This window comes from Lissotriton vulgaris, chromosome 2_2 (assembly GCF_964263255.1).
Source record: "Lissotriton vulgaris chromosome 2_2, aLisVul1.2, whole genome shotgun sequence".
In the NCBI taxonomy this organism is placed as follows: domain Eukaryota; kingdom Metazoa; phylum Chordata; class Amphibia; order Caudata; family Salamandridae; genus Lissotriton; species Lissotriton vulgaris.
The window spans coordinates 326,081,100-326,097,875 of record NC_141688.1 but is presented as its reverse complement, the minus strand read 5'-3'; the positions used below and the strand labels follow the sequence as shown (position 1 = coordinate 326,097,875).

The 16,776-nt window shown below is 56.7% G+C and overlaps 1 protein-coding gene across 5 annotated transcripts in view; it reads right to left on the bottom strand.

The window, feature by feature from the left end:
• PACSIN3 (protein kinase C and casein kinase substrate in neurons 3) overlaps positions 1-16,776 on the bottom strand; it is a 319,761-nt gene that overhangs the window by 73,379 nt on the left and 229,606 nt on the right. For all 5 annotated transcript variants that reach the window (XM_086959721.1, XM_086959717.1, XM_086959718.1 and 2 more), the window contains exon 8: positions 8,543-8,718. In XM_086959721.1, the coding sequence (XP_086815847.1) occupies positions 8,543-8,718 (176 nt within the window). The remainder of the gene's footprint in view (positions 1-8,542; positions 8,719-16,776) is intronic.

Here is a 16,776-nt window from a genome sequence, read left to right as displayed (position 1 = left end):
CCCCGGCATTGATGGGGCCATTGTGGGGATTAGGCAAGCTAATGCCCGGAGTTGCCGAGTGGGACCCCTGATTAGAGCAGGCACCGAAGCGAGAATTATCGAGTCCGCTGACCCAAATCAGCGACCCTGCCGCATTGGGAATTGAACCCTGGTCCCGGCCGACTTCTGCTCCCGGGTTTGCCGCCTGTAACCAGTGAGCCACGCCACACCACCCATGCAGACCCATGGCCGCCAGCCACGCCACACCACCCATGCAAACCCAAGGCCGCCAGCCAGGCCCTGCACCCATGCAGACCCATGGCCGCCAGCCAGGCCCTGCACCCATGCAGACCCATGGCCGCCAGCCAGGCCCGGCACCCATGCAGACCCATGGCATCCAGCCAGGCCCTGCACCCATGCAGACTCACGGACCCATGGCCGCCAGCCAGGCCCGGCACCCATGCAAACCCATGGCCGCCAGCCAGGCCCTGCACCCATGCAGACCCATGGCTGCCAGCCAGGCCCTGCACACATGCAGACCCATGGCCGCCAGCCAGGCCCTGCACACATGCAGACCCATGGCCGCCAGCCACGCCACACCACCCATGGAGACCCATGGCCGCCAGCCAGGCCCTGCACCCATGCAGACCCATGGCCGCCGGCCAGCCAGGCCCTGCACCCATGCAGACCCATGGCCGCCAGCCAGGCCCTGCACCCATGCAGACTACTGGCCGCCAGCCAGCCAGGCCCTGCACCCATGCAGACTCACGGACCCATGGCCGCCAGCCAGGCCCTGCACCCATGCAGACTACTGGCCGCCAGCCGGGCCCTGCACCCATGCAGACCCATGGCCGCCAGCCAGGCCCTGCACCCATGCAGACCCATGGCCACCAGCCAGGCCCTGCACCCAGGCAAACCGATGGCCGCCAGCCAGGACCTGCACCCATGCAGACCCATGGCCGCCAGCCAGGCCCTGCACCCATGCAAACCCATGGCCCTCAGTGGGGCCCTGCACCCATGCAGACCCACGGACCCATGGCTGCCAGCCAGGCCCTGCACCCATGCAGACCCATGGCCGCCAGCCAGGCCCTGCACCCATGCAGACCCATGGCCGCCAGCCAGGCCCTGCACCCATGCAGACTCATGGCCGCCAGCCAGGCCCTGCACCCATGCAGACTCACGGCCACCAGCCAGGCCCTGCACCCATGCAGACTCACGGCCGCCAGCCAGGCCCTGCAACCATGCAGACCCATGGCCGCCAGCCAGGCCCTGCACCCATGCAGACCAGCCAGGCCCTGCATTCCTGCAGACCCATGGCCGCCAGCCACGCCACACCACCCATGGAGACCCATGGCCGCCAGCCAGGCCCTGCAACCATGCAGACCCATGACTGTCAGCCAGGCCCTGCAGCCATGCAGACCCATGGCCGCCAGCTAGGCCCTGCACCCATGCAGACCCATGGCCGCCAGCCAGGCCCTGCACCCATGCAGACCCATGGCCGCCAGCCAGGCCCTGCACCCATGCAGACCCATGGCCGCCAGCCAGGCCCTGCACCCATGCAGACCCATGGCCGCCAGCTATGCCCTGCACCCATGCAGACCCATGGCCGCCAGCCAGGCACTGCACCCATGCAGACCCATGGCCGCCAGCCAGGCCCTGCACCCATGCAAACCCATGGCCACCAGCCAGGCCCTGCACCCATGCAGACCCATGACCGCCATGCAGGCCCTGCACCCATGCAGACCCATGGCCGTCAGCCAGGCCCTGCACCCATGCAGACCCATGGCCGTCAGCCAGGCCCTGCACCCACCCATGCAGACCCATGACCACCAGCCAGGCCCTGCACCCATGCAGACCCATGGCCACCAGTCAGGCCCTGCACCCATGCAGACCCATGGCCGCCAGCCAGGCCCTGCACCCATGCAGACCCATAGGCAGCCAGCCAGGCCCTGCACCCATGCAGACCCATGGCCGCCAGCCAGGCCCTGCACCCATGCAGACCCATAGGCAGCCAGCCAGGCCCTGCACCCATGCAGACCCATGGCCGCCAGCCAGGCCCTGCACCCCTGCAGATCTATGGCCGCCAGCCAGGCCCTGCACCCATGCAGACCCATGGCCATCAGCCAGGCCCTGCACCCATGCAGACCCATGGCCGCCAGCCAGGCCCTGCACCCCTGCAGATCTATGGCCGCCAGCCAGGCCCTGCACCCATGCAGACCCATAGGCAGCCAGCCAGGCCCTGCACCCATGCAGACCCATGGCCGCCAGCCAGGCCCTGCACCCCTGCAGATCTATGGCCGCCAGCCAGGCCCTGCACCCATGCAGACCCATGGCCATCAGCCAGGCCCTGCACCCATGCAGACCCATGGCCACCAGTCAGGCCCTGCACCCTTGCAGACCCATGGCCGCCAGCCAGGCCCTGCACCCTTGCAGACCCATGGCCGCTAGCCAGGCCCTGCACCCATGCAGACCCATGGCCGCCAGCCAGGCCCTGCACCCCTGCAGATCCATGGCCGCCAGCCAGGCCCTGCACCCATGCAGACCCATGGCCGCCAGCTATGCCCTGCACCCATGCAGACCCATAGCCGCCAGCCAGGCCCTGCAACCATGCAGACCCATGACGGTCAGCCAGGCCCTGCACCCATGCAGACCCATAGCCGCCAGCCATGCCCTGCACCCATGCAGACCCATGGCCGCCAGCCAGGCCCTGCACCCATGCAGACCCATGGCCGCCAGCCAGGCCCTGCACCCATGCAGACCCATGGCCGCCAGCTATGCCCTGCACCCATGCAGACCCATGGCCGCCAGCCAGGCCCTGCACCCATGCAGACCCATGGCCGCCAGCCAGGCCCTGCACCCATGCAAACCCATGGCCGCCAGCCAGGCCCTGCACCCATGCAGACCCATGACCGCCATGCAGGCCCTGCACCCATGCAGACCCATGGCCGCCAGCCAGGCCCTGCATTCCTGCAGACCCATGGCCGCCAGCCAGGCCCTGCACCCATGCAGACCCATGGCCGTCAGCCAGGCCCTGCACCCACCCATGCAGACCCATGACCACCAGCCAGGCCCTGCACCCATGCAGACCCATGGCCACCAGTCAGGCCCTGCACCCATGCAGACCCATGGCCGCCAGCCAGGCCCTGCACCCATGCAGACCCATAGGCAGCCAGCCAGGCCCTGCACCCATGCAGACCCATGGCCGCCAGCCAGGCCCTGCACCCCTGCAGATCTATGGCCGCCAGCCAGGCCCTGCACCCATGCAGACCCATAGGCAGCCAGCCAGGCCCTGCACCCATGCAGACCCATGGCGCCAGCCAGGCCCTGCACCCATGCAGACCCATAGGCAGCCAGCCAGGCCCTGCACCCATGCAGACCCATGGCCGCCAGCCAGGCCCTGCACCCCTGCAGATCTATGGCCGCCAGCCAGGCCCTGCACCCCTGCAGACCCATGGCCATCAGCCAGGCCCTGCACCCATGCAGACCCATGGCCACCAGTCAGGCCCTGCACCCTTGCAGACCCATGGCCGCCAGCCAGGCCCTGCACCCATGCAGACCCATGGCCGCCAGCCAGGCCCTGCACCCCTGCAGATCTATGGCCGCCAGCCAGGCCCTGCACCCATGCAGACCCATGGCCGCCAGCCAGGCCCTGCACCCATGCAGACCCATGGCATCCAGCCAGGCCCTGCATTCCTGCAGACCCATGGCCACCAGCCAGGCCCTGCACCCATGCAGACCCATGGCAGCCAGCCAGGCCCTGCACCCATGCAGACCCATGGCAGCCAGCCAGGCCCTGCACCCATGCAGACCCATGGCCGCCAGCCAGGCCCTGCACCCATGCAGACCCATGGCAGCCAGCCAGGCCCTGCACCCATGCAGACCCATGGCCGCCAGCCAGGCCCTGCACCCATGCAGACCCATGGCAGCCAGCCAGGCCCTGCACCCATGCAGACCCATGGCCGCCAGCCAGGCCCTGCACCCATGCAGACCCATAGGCAGCCAGCCAGGCCCTGCACCCATGCAGACCCATGGCCACCAGTCAGGCCCTGCACCCTTGCAGACTCACGGACCCATGGACGCCAGCCAGGCCCTGCACCCATGCAGACCCATGGCCGCAGGCCAGGCCTTGCACCCATGCAGAACCATGGCCACCAGCCAGGCCCTGCACCCATGCAGACCCATGGCCGCCAGCCAGGCCCTGCACCCATGCAGACCCATGGCATCCAGCCAGGCCCTGCATTCCTGCAGACCCATGGCCACCAGCCAGGCCCTGCACCCATGCAGACCCATGGCCGCCAGCCAGGCCCTGCACCCATACAGACCCATGGCCGCCAGCCAGGCCCTGCACCCATGCAGACCCATGGCATCCAGCCAGGCCCTGCACCCATGCAGACTCACGGACCCATGGCCGTCAGCCAGGCCCCGCACCCATGCAGACCCATGGCCGCCAGCCAGGACCTGCACCCATGCAGACTCACGGACCCATGGCCGCCAGCCAGGCCCTGCACCCATGCAGACCCATGGCCGCCAGCCAGTCCCTGCACCCATGCAGACTCACGGACCCATGGCCGCCAGCCAGGCCCTGCACCCATGCAGACCCATGGCCGCCAGCCAGGACCTGCACCCATGCAGACTCACGGACCCATGGCCGCCAGCCAGGCCCTGCACCCATGCAGACCCATGGCCGCCAGCCAGGCCCGGCACCCATGCAGACCCCTGGCCACAGAGGGCGGGGGATTGACTAGCCTTGCACCGTCAGTCCGTTCAATACAGTACGTGGCATCGGATGATTCTGCTTTTAGAGCGATCGGGCCCTATAACTTGTCCTAATATCAGGGCTCACCTACAAGTAATTGTGTCCCTGCAGCTGCTGTTCCACTTCATGAGCGGCAGATGACAGTAGCCACCTATTTATAATCCATTAAACGCTTGTTTCTGTAATTTACGGCTTTATGGAATATAAACCTCCTTTAGCTCAAGATTATCCCAAACTATCTGCATTATAAAGTCATCACAAGACACCATGGAGCTGCAGTATACGCCCCGCCACTTACAGTGTACAGGGTTCCTTCTCCCATCTACAATGGGGAGGCGTGCGTCCTTCACAGCCCTGGCCCCGGTGCCACTGCACCTGCTCTACTAATGGCAGCTACGCCACGGTCAGCAATCTGGGGGGGTGTGCTCGGGTCGGTGGGGGGGGGGGGTCGATATTCTAGAGTTGTAGGCATCCCGGATGTGAACACACTCAGTGTGGGCCCCTCTGTGATAGAGCTCAGAACGCCCAAGCACAGCTGACTCCTCTTCGAGAAGCGATGGTGCATCAGCAAGGACCCCTCCGACAGAGACGCACAAAACAGCACTCAGCGACCACCACAGGCGTAGTAAGAAAGCCAGCAGAGCAGCCATCACGGACCGCACAGACGCCACGGCCATTTACGCTAAGGAAAGCTTCAAAATAATCAAGGAGTTCTCAAACCCGGGAGCCACAGAACTCTGGGTCCACCCTTCCCAACAACTCTGCGGCACCCTATCGGACTACTGCCACAGCAACAACTTCGACCCACCACGCGCAGCCGTGACAACCTCACCCAACCAACAAACACCTGCTCAGCCATAACAACCTGGTCTCCGCTCGACATTCAGACCACCATGACTGTCACATCTTCCATCCACTCAATGGCACCTACCGACCCCTGCCCCACCATCTCTTCAACCTCGGATCCAACGTAATCAGCACTGAACTGATGTCCGTCCTCAATGCCTCCATCGCCACAGCAACCTTGCCAGATGGATGGAAACAGGCAGAAGTCAGACCACTCCTAAAGAAGCCATCTGCCAGACCCAGCGACCTCAAAAACTGCCGCCCGATCTCCCTCCTCCCAAACCCATCCAGTGTACTTGAGAAAGCCATCAACCTGCAGCTCACCGACTGCCTTTGAATGGAACCACCCACTCAACACCTCACAATCAGGATTCAGCGCCAACCACAGCCCTGAGACCGCACTGATCACCGCAACAGACATCAGAATTCTCCTCATCGGAGGAGAAACGGTGGTCCTGATCCTCCCTGACCTTTCCACAGCGTTCGACACATTCTTCAACCACATCCTTATCGTAGACTCCACAACATCGGCGTTCAGCAACACGTCCTCAAGTGGATCAGCTCAGACGTCTCAAGATGCACACGGAGCATTTGACCACCTCCCTTCCTCTTCGCTCCTGTCACATGGCCCATGGGGACATTGTTGTTTTCTCTAGGCTAGCATGAGCATGCTGCAGACAGTCCACTGCTTTGCACATGTTACCACATGACTTTATTTTTGCAAATATCTCTTTGGCTGTTTTCACACGAGAAACCATCGCTGGGTTCATATTCTGAAGGTTCCTAGAATTTTGTCTGAACATTGTGAGCAAGGTCGAACAACAATGCCCCTTGTTATTTTGTTCTGGCCAGGCCTTCGCACCTCGACCACACATATCGATGCCGCGGTTTGGTTTTATTGGAATTCACAAATAGGTGCGACACACTTGGAGAGGGTGCTTTCCAGAGAGAAGAGCGAGACCGCACCTATGACGCAGATCTACCATCTACAGGCTGAGGTATGGGGTCTGCAGACAAAGACCAGAGATCATCTCGTATAGAATAGAGCTTCTATGCAAGGGGAGGAGGTTCGGCTACATTCACCTTTCATGATTTATGAACTAACTGCTGTGCTGACCATATTTGTATTATGCATTTTCCTGCTTGTCGTGGCACGTATACTGCATATTAGAGCACGTCCGTTAAAATAAATATTCTAAACTAGTTTGTGTCTCGGTCAGATGTTATTGTGGACAAGTACAAGAGTGCGAGCGAAAGGGTGTGTCTTGCAACCGCAATTCCGGAGAGATTTGGGAGTGTTGTGTTCTGGGGTGTCTAATCACTTGTTTCTCTGTGAGTGAGTAGGAGGGCAAGTAAGACACTATAGCTAGTCGGTCCTGGGCTCATGGGCACTAAGGTGGCAGATGACTCTGTCCCCATGTACTACGGTCCCATAATCCTAAGCATAGTTCTGTTTTGGGACAAAATCCCTGCAACACTCCCAAGGACTTCCCTCAGCCCCATCCCGTTCAACATCTACATGACCCCGCCCTCGCAGACATCGTCAAAGCCCATGGACTCAACGTTATCGCCTACGCCGACACCCAGCTCGCCCTGTCGCTCATTGAGAACACTACCAAGACAAGAACCAACTTCTGCAATGCCATGACCAATTTAGCCGACTGGATGAGAAACAGCTGCCTCAAACTCAACTATGACAAACAGAAGTACTGAACACCTCCGCATGGGAGCACAGCTGCTCGCCAGCAGAACTTGGACCCACACTGACTGACCACACAAGCATGCGACCGCTCATAATCCTGGAGAGCCAACTGACCATGAAACGACAAGTCAACGCAGGCGCCTCCTCCTGCCTCCACACGCTCGGCAGAATCTTCAGATGGATCCCAGAAAACACCAGAAAGACTATCACACAAGCCCTTGTCTTCAGCCGCCTTGAATACGACAAAGCGCTCTACACTGGAAACTACACCCAGCTCCTCAGAAGACTCCAGATCATGCAGAACGATGCACCCAGGCTCATCATGGACCTCCCCAAATGGACCCACATCTCTCCCCACCTCAGACAGATCCACCGGCTCCCCATCCAGAAGAAATGCCAGCCAAAGATGCTTATACACGTACAAGAACCATCCTACATCAACCACTGGGTGAACTTACATCTACTCTCAGGACACCTCGCACACGTTCATCGCAGCGGGGGCTGCTCCTTCTCCTACAGAAGTGTGGCTCAGGGGTTAGAGGCGGCAGACCCGGAAGCTGAGATCGGCCCTGGACCAGGACCAGGCCCTGGACCAGGGTTCAATTCCCCGCCTCGGCGGGTCTTGGGCTCAAAAATTCCACGGACTCGATAATTCTCGCTCCGGTGCCTTCTCGACTCACGGGTTCACACTCTGCGACTCTGGGCAATAGCTTGCTTAATCTCCACAACGGCCCCGCGCGGCGGGATGCCTGGCTTTCACCTTGTGGATACCCTGCCGGGGTTATCTCACAGGGGAATACCAGGACGGGTTCCCTAAGCAAGCGCCGGGAAACCCTTTGTGGGTAGCTGTGCGCTATATAAGCTCAAATACATTTACATTTACATCGCTGCCAAAAACCTGGAATGACCTCCCCCCTTCATCTCAACCTCAGAATGGCACCCGCCCTTTTGACTTCTGAAAGACTCAAGACCTGGCATTTCAACACAGATGCAGCCATCTCTGGGGCCAGAAACCATAGGGGTGAAAGAAATGAATACAAATTCTGATTAATTGAACACGCTCAGTGTAAGACCATGTGGGGCACTCTCACCTGAACTCACTCAGTGCAGGCCCGAAGAACATGCAACACCAGCACAAAGATATAACGAAACCTGCCCTCTTGGCACTTTTGACGGGTCCTCAGGTTTTTCACAGGGTTGAGGGGGCGGTGTGTGCTGGAACTTTAGCAGTGGATAGCATATGCACCCGGGTGACGTACCGTTCATTGGTGGAGATGTTCAGGTGATGGTGGAAGTCGAGAAGGACCTCTTTGAAGAAGCGCAGACGTCGCTGCTCCGCCTCCTGGCATGTTTCGAACACTTGCTCCATGTCCTCCATGTATCGCGGATTGTAGCGGTTCAGCTCCTCCAGCATCTTCTCATATCGGTCCTTACACTGCGAGGAGAGACGGTGACAACCAGGTAAAGACACAGCAAGGCACGGAGTGCGTGCACCTCCCTCAAACCCTGGAAGAGCACATTGGTTTCTATTAAGGAAAAGCACAGCATCCTCACTCCCCTGGGAGCACACACCAGCATTTCAAAACACACAAACCCTCCGTGTCACCATGGAACGCCATTTGCACTCTCCCTGCAACCATGGAAGCACACATGGTTTTACCGAAAAGACACTTGTACCCTCCATGGAAACACACACCGGTCAAGCTGAAGGACAGACACACCCTCCATGGGAGCACACACGGGTCTATCTGGAGGACACTCTGCTGGGACGGGAAGTCTTCTGCATGTCTCTGGAGAGAGTGCTTCACATGCCTTGTTCTGATCTCCAGGCAAGTCACTCAAAAGCTACTGTATGGTTTCTATATCCCTACCTCAGTGAGCATGACAATCATACATGTCCACTGAGGGTCTCCCTGTTTACCTGGATTGAGACCCTAGAGCTTGGCTCTGCGGTCGAGGGGGCATGCATAGTGCACCCTTATTTTTCAGAGAGTGGCTACTGCCCTCTCTACCCAGGCTGTGGTAGACTGACAGTGGTGACAGCAGTAAATCTATAGTCAGGAGGGGTGAGTCAATAGCCACCCGCCTGATCAATTCTGTGCAGTCTATCACTTGCATGGGGTCCAGTTGCCTTTGTCTACCTGAATTGTGTTTGAGAGCCCGTGGGTGTACTGGGGAAGAATGGGGTTGAGCCATTGTGTGGAATGCGAGCTGTTCTTCTGGACATCCCAGCTCCCCCTGTGCCCCTCCCCATTTCCCTAGAGGGGCCTGGTGAACTGGGGTAGACAGTGAGCTCTTAGCTGGGTTTAGCTGCACTAACTTAGCTAAGAGTACCCCCTCAGCCCCCTCGGTGAGTTAATTTAAATTCCTCTTTAGGGAGTATCACTGGTTGGTACAAGGGAAGGTTCTAAGTTATTCTGTGCATGCTTTGGTCATGCATTGAACACGCCATGAATGGGTTGTGATTGGAGCTGTAATCAGGATGCACTTTAGTAGACCCTTTGATTGACCCGTCTCTGACCCAAGACTGGATCAAACAACTCTCTGCAATCAACTGCGCCCCTCATGCTGTTGACTCTGCTAGATCTTTAGGCATCACCCTGGACAAATACCTAAATATGCAAGCAAAATACCTAAATATGCAAGCTCACATCAGTGCCACCATTAGGAGTACCAATCATCAGCTCAACACTCTTAGGAAAATCAAGCCGATCTTACATCCTGAGGACATCCAGTCAGCAGTCCAATCCCTACTTATCTCACGCTTGGAACATGGTTTGGTGACCCTAGCTGGCCTACCTAAAGCTAAATCGGCTCCACCGAGAGCCAATCTTAATGCTTCGGCCAGACTCATCACGGGCCCCAGAAAACATGACCATATCACTCCAGACTTAATTCAGCTAAACGGGCTATCCATTGAAGCAAGGATTTGTTTCAAGATGGCATGGTTGACGCACAAAGCTATCCATGACAACATCCTCGTCTGCCTAGGCACGCGCTATCAGGCTCGAGTCGGAACTTCAGGACCTCTAATACTCTACTTTTGAAACCACCCAACCTCAATAAGAAAAGAACACACAACTGTGCCTTCTCTGGTCTTGCTCCAAGAATTTGGAAGGCTCTTCCTCCAGAGATCAGATCCAACCCATCGACTACCTCATTCCAAAAACATGTCAAGTGGCTCCTACGGAATGAACATCTACAGCAACAGCCCTTTTGCCATCTTTAATCCACTTCCATCGCCAGCTGGACAGTCTTTTTACTGTCGCTCAAATTTTTTATGTTTCTCTTCACATGTCCCTTTTCATGTACTGCCTGCTGTACCTGTTTTTTTAGGTACTTCTTTTGTTCTATTTTGTATTGTACCCATGTTTTAAACCTCTTATCATGTACCCTACTTTGTACAGCGTCCGATACCAAAAAAGAAGATTGGCTCAACCTATCAATTAGAGATGATAAAAGTCAGGCCTGAGTGATCCGCAGGTCTGTCCAAAGGAAGCCAGCCATGACCCACGGCGTGAAGGCAAAATAAGATACTTGCTCACTGCGCCTATAACTTGGGGACGTTTTCTCTTTGGCTGATGGATTCTGCTGCAAAGGAATGTGCCAAGACCCGCCATTTCTGTAAGGCTTGTTGAGCCGGAGGTTTGAACAAGTAAATTACAGACAGCTGCGCAAGGAGAAAAGGAATCTTGCAGCACATAAAGGAAGCCACAGAAGGCGCAGTTTGCAGCACATCAAGGGAGCTGGTGTGGAAAGGAAGCTTGCAGCACATCAAGGAAGCCACAGAAGGCACAGCTTGCAGCACATCAAGGGAGCTGGTGTAGAAAGAAAGCTTGCAGCACATCAAGGGAGCTGGTGTGGAAAGGAAGCTTGCAGCACATCAAGGGAGCTGGTGTGGAAAGGAAGCTTGCAGCACATCAAGAAGCTGGTGTGGAAAGGAAGCTTGCAGCACATCAAGGGGGTCACAGAAGGGGCAGCTTGCAGCACATCAAGGAAGCCACAGAAGGCGCAGCTTGCAGCACATCAAGGGAGCTGGTGTAGAAAGGAAGCTTGCAGCACATCAAGGGAGCCCCAGAAGGGGAAGCTTGATTCCAGTCCTTGAAAGGGATTTCACTTCCCCCCCCCCAAACTCCTCCCCTGCGCTGTGGGAGGCTATACAGCCGTAGCTGCGGATAGAGGCCAGTGACCCTGGCCAGGCCCGTACCTTTCTTTTTGTGATCTCTGGGGTATCAGGGTGAACTGGCACTCTGTCCAGCACCACCCTCCTACAGCTAGCCAGTGGCCCCTGGACTAGTTGGCATCTGGCACCTGTGATCAGATCCCTCAAGCCACCAGAGCAGTGTCCTCACTCAGGAGGGGGGCACCTGTGTTGTTTGGGTGGGGGTTATGGGGCTGATTAAGAACCTTTGACTTCACATCATATGCTGAAACTAGATCCTTTCAATCCAAAGATTAGCGAATGAGAGCAGCCCTATGCAGCAAGGTCTGTAATATGCAATGCCAATTGTATGTTTTCATGTTACCTGTGTTTTTATAGTGCCTGCCTCTAGGCACTACAATACTGCTTGGGTCAGATCTCTGTCCCAGGAGGTTGTAGAGAAATCTAGTTTCCACTGTTTATCCTAGTTTTATGTGTAGTATAACTCTCGTGTGTATTAAACTAATTTTCTTTTATAAAAAGTAAAGCACTGACTGGACATGGAGTTCATCAGCACGTGGTACGGTGTGCATTGTATTCTGAAAGTCTAACCCCCACCTCACCTCCTTGAGTAAGCCTTGGACGGCTCTTCCGCGCTACCGTGGGAGAGTCAAATGCTGGAGAAGAATAATTGGTTATCCAGTTTTGGGTTCACCAGTACTGAGGCCCCAGGACACCAGTGAGGGAACACTCCAGTTGATGCGATTGGAGCGCAGTTACCCCTGAGTGCCCTGGTGCCCAGGAAGCCGGGTCTAACACACTTGCACACTCCATGGAAGCACACACCAGTCAGAAGGACACTCGCACCCTCCATGGAAGCACACACCAGTCAGAAGGACACTCGCACCCTCCATGGAAGCACACACCAGTCAGAAGGACACTTGCACACTCCATGGAAGCACACACCAGTCAGAAGGACACTCGCACCCTCCATGGAAGCACACACCAGTCAGAAGGACACTTGCACACTCCATGGAAGCACACACCAGTCAGAAGGACACTCACACCCTCCATGGAAGCACACACCGGTCTACCTGAAGGACACTCGCACACTCCATGAAAGCACACGCCAGTCAGAAGGACACTCGCACCCTCCATGGAAGCATACACCGGTCTACCTGAAGGACACTCGCACACTCCATGAAAGCACACACCAGTCAGAAGGACACTCGCACCCTCCATGGAAGCACACACCAGTCATAAGGACACTCGCACCCTCCATGAAAGCACACACCAGTCAGAAGGACACTCACACCCTCCATGGAAGCACACACCAGTCAGAAGGACACTCAACCCTCCATGGAAGCACACACCGGTCTACCTGAAGAACACTCGCACACTCCATGAAAGCACACACCAGTCAGAAGGACACTCAACCCTCCATGGAAGCACACACCGGTCTACCTGAAGGACACTCGCACACTCCATGAAAGCACACACCAGTCAGAAGGACACTCGCACCCTCCATGGAAACACACACCGGTCTACCTGAAGGACACTCGCACACTCCATGAAAGCACACACCGGTCTACCTGAAGGACACTCGCACACTCCATGGAAGCACACACCAGTCAGAAGGACACTCAACCCTCCATGGAAGCACACACCGGTCTACCTGAAGGACACTCGCACACTCCATGAAAGCACACACCAGTCAGAAGGACACTCGCACCCTCCATGGAAACACACACCGGTCTACCTGAAGGACACTCGCACACTCCATGAAAGCACACGCCAGTCAGAAGGACACTCGCACCCTCCATGGAAGCACACACCGGTCTACCTGAAGGACACTCGCACACTCCATGGAAGCACACACCAGTCAGAAGGACACTCAACCCTCCATGGAAGCACACACCGGTCTACCTGAAGGACACTCGCACACTCCATGAAAGCACACACCAGTCAGAAGGACACTCGCACCCTCCATGGAAACACACACCGGTCTACCTGAAGGACACTCGCAAACTCCATGAAAGCACACGCCAGTCAGAAGGACACTCGCACCCTCCATGGAAGCACACACTGGTCTACCTGAAGGACACTCGCACACTCCATGGAAGCACACATCTGTCTACTGAAAGGACACAGACACCCTCCCTGCAACAATGGAAGGGTTCTCGGGTCTGCTGAAAGGACATATGCACGCTCCCTCCTTAGTGCAGGCCTGGAAGCTGAATAAATCCCAACACAGGAAGCTAAAGAAGGGCTTCAGGCTACAGAAATTACATAACATGCCCACTTCCTGCAAGTACTCCCCGCTAAGCCAGCTTCCTGCAACACTCCCTTCCATGCCTCCTTCTTGCAAACACTTCCAAATATACTCACTTACTACAGATACTATCCTGCCTGCTTCCTGTGGGCCCTCCCTGCCGTGCCCGCTGCATTGCCCGCTTCCTGTGGGCCCTCCCTGCCGTGCCCGCTGCAATGCCTGCTTCCTGCAGGCACTCCCTGCCATGCCCGCCGCCATGCCCGCTTCCCGCAGGCACTCCCTGCCATGCCCGCTTCCCGCAGGCACTCCCTGCCATGCCCGCCGCCATGCCCGCTTCCCAGAGGCACTCCCTGCCATGCCCGCCGCCATGCCCGCTTCCCGCAGGCACTCCCTGCCATGCACGCTTCCCGCAGGCACTCCCTGCCATGCCCGCCGCCATGCCTGCTTCCTGCTTGCACTCCCTACCAAGACCTCTGCTGGGACAGGGCATCTTCCTCATGGCTCTGGACAGCTTCCTGCCTTCTCTTCATCTCCTGGAAGTCACTGGACAGTTGCAGAAGGTGTTTTTAATTCACCTCCAAGAATCACACGCACCCACTGAGGGCTCCTGTTTAAATGGATGGTGACCCGAGGGCTTTCGAGGTCGAGGGACAGTCATTTGTGTGTCCCTCTTACTGTGAGCAGCTTTTCCTTTCTCCACCCTGCAGTGGGCGGCTGGCAGTGGTGGTAGCATTAATCTGTGTCCCAGGGTACCAAGGGGTTGCCTACTCGCTCCCTCACGGGAACGTTCGTAAACTCTGTCCTGCCCGGGCTCTTCTGACCGGCACAGTGTCCGGAATAGGTGTGTAGGGAGTGAGTGTGTCCCACGGTGAGGATGGACTGGTGAACCATCGTGCTTGAGGGAAAGCGAGCTGGTACCTGTTCTTTGGACACTCCAGCTGTAGCCCCCGTTATGTTACACAGGTTTGTAGAGCGCACTATCACCCGGGAGGGTGTCCTGGCACTCAGCTAGTGCGAGTCTAGCCAGAGCGCGCTATCACCCGGGAGGGTGTCCTGGCACTGAGCAGGTGTGAGTCTAGCCAGAGCGCACTATCACCCGGGAGGGTGTCCTGGCACTCAGCTAGTGCGAGTCTAGCCAGAGCGCGCTATCACCCGGGAGGGTGTCCTGGCACTGAGCAGGTGTGAGTCTAGCCAGAGCGCACTATCACCCGGGAGGGTGTCCTGGCACTCAGCTAGTGCGAGTCTTGCCAGACCGAGGGCCTAGTGAGGCTACCTGAAAAGCCAGTTCTTCGGCTCTCAGGACCTACTCATGGAGGCCGCAGACGCTACACCAATAGAATGAGTATTGAATCCTGGGGGGTTCGACACACGTCGTCCTTAGAGGTATCGTGAGGCAAGAGGTGGATTGTACGGCACTCGTCCTCCATACCTTTACTTCATCACTCCAGTACGAGTCAAAGGGAGAAGTTTACAGTCCACCGTTGCAGACCGGGACTACCTGTTCACCCCTGCCAGGTGGAGGTACAGACATTGGCTATAACCCCTCTGCAGGTTCTCTACAGAAGCCACCTATGGAATGTCAAACCCGCTCACTCAGCCCCAGTTTTGAAACTGGAAGTCAGTGACTGATGCGCAGAGCTAACGGCGGAGTTATAGGTTCTGGGGACTCCCTTGCAGTTAGTGTCTTCGTAGAAGCAACCTGTAGGGTGTTTGACATGAGCCTTACAGGGTCAGTTCCTACACTGCAGCCTTGCAAACGAGAGTCTAGTAGCAGATATGTGTAAGAGGAGGATGAAGGGTGTGTGTGGGTGTCTAAGAGGGCCTGTTTAAGTCGGATACTTTGAATACTCCCAATCTCGAGTTAAGCGCTTCATTGCATGGTAGATGTAAACTCGTGCTGCTGTGTAATGGGTAGTGGGAGTGTGTACGAGGTCACGCGTACACGGGTGTTTTGCGATAGGATGAATACACCTGGTCTCCAGGTAACAGGTTCATCCTTTGCTAGATAAAAATTCATGCAGCAGTTTGTGCGAGTGAGTGTGTATATATGGGAGAGTATGTGGGAAAATATTTGTCTCTCTAATGTGGGATACTTTGTATTCCCCTGTCTCGGGTTCCAGAAGTAAACTTGTAGTTGAGTGAGTTGTGCATGACAGCGTGAAAACTTTTATTATTTATGTGTGATACTTTGAATATCTCAGGTCCTAGATGTAAACTCTTGCTGCAGATTAGGATGTGTGAGTGAGACCGAGTGAGTGTCAGTGCGAGAGTGTCTGTCTGCGTGTTATGTGGGATGCTTTAAATACCCCCCAGTCTTGGTTACCAGGTTCAATGGGTCCAGGAAGTAAACCTGTGAGAGAGAGAGAGTGAGAGAGAGAGTGAGAGAGTGAGAGAGTGAGAGAGTGAGAGAGTGAGAGAGTGAGAGAGTGAGAGAGTGAGAGAGTGAGAGAGTGAGAGAGTGAGAGAGTGAGAGAGTGAGAGAGTGAGAGAGTGAGAGAGTGAGAGAGTGAGAGAGAGAGTGAGAGAGAGAGTGAGAGAGAGAGTGAGAGAGAGAGTGAGAGAGAGAGTGAGAGAGAGAGTGAGAGAGAGAGAGAGAGAGAGAGTGAGAGGGAGAGTGAGAGAGTGAGAGAGTGAGAGTGAGAGAGTGAGTGAGTGAGTGAGTGAGAGAGAGAGAGTGAGAGAGAGAGAGAGAGAGAGAGAGAGAGAGAGAGAGAGAGAGAGAGAGAGAGAGAGAGAGAGAGAGAGAGAGTGAGAGAGACAGAGTGAGTGAGTGAGTGAGAGAGAGAGAGAGAGTGCATGCAAGTGTGCGAGTGTTTGATAGTTATGTGGGATAATTTGGATACCCCCAGTGTCTGGGAACAGGTTCATTTGGTTCCAGAAGTAAACTTGTGCTGGAGAGTGAGTGAGTGAGTGTGCTCACGAGTGTAGGAGCGTGTTAGGTATGTGGAAAACTTTGTACACCCCCAGTCGCGGGTAACCTGTTCATCGGGTTCCAGAAGTAAACTTGTACTTGAGTGAGTGGGTGGGTGTGCATGAGAGCGTGAAAACTTGTATTATTTATGTGGGAAACTTTGAAATCC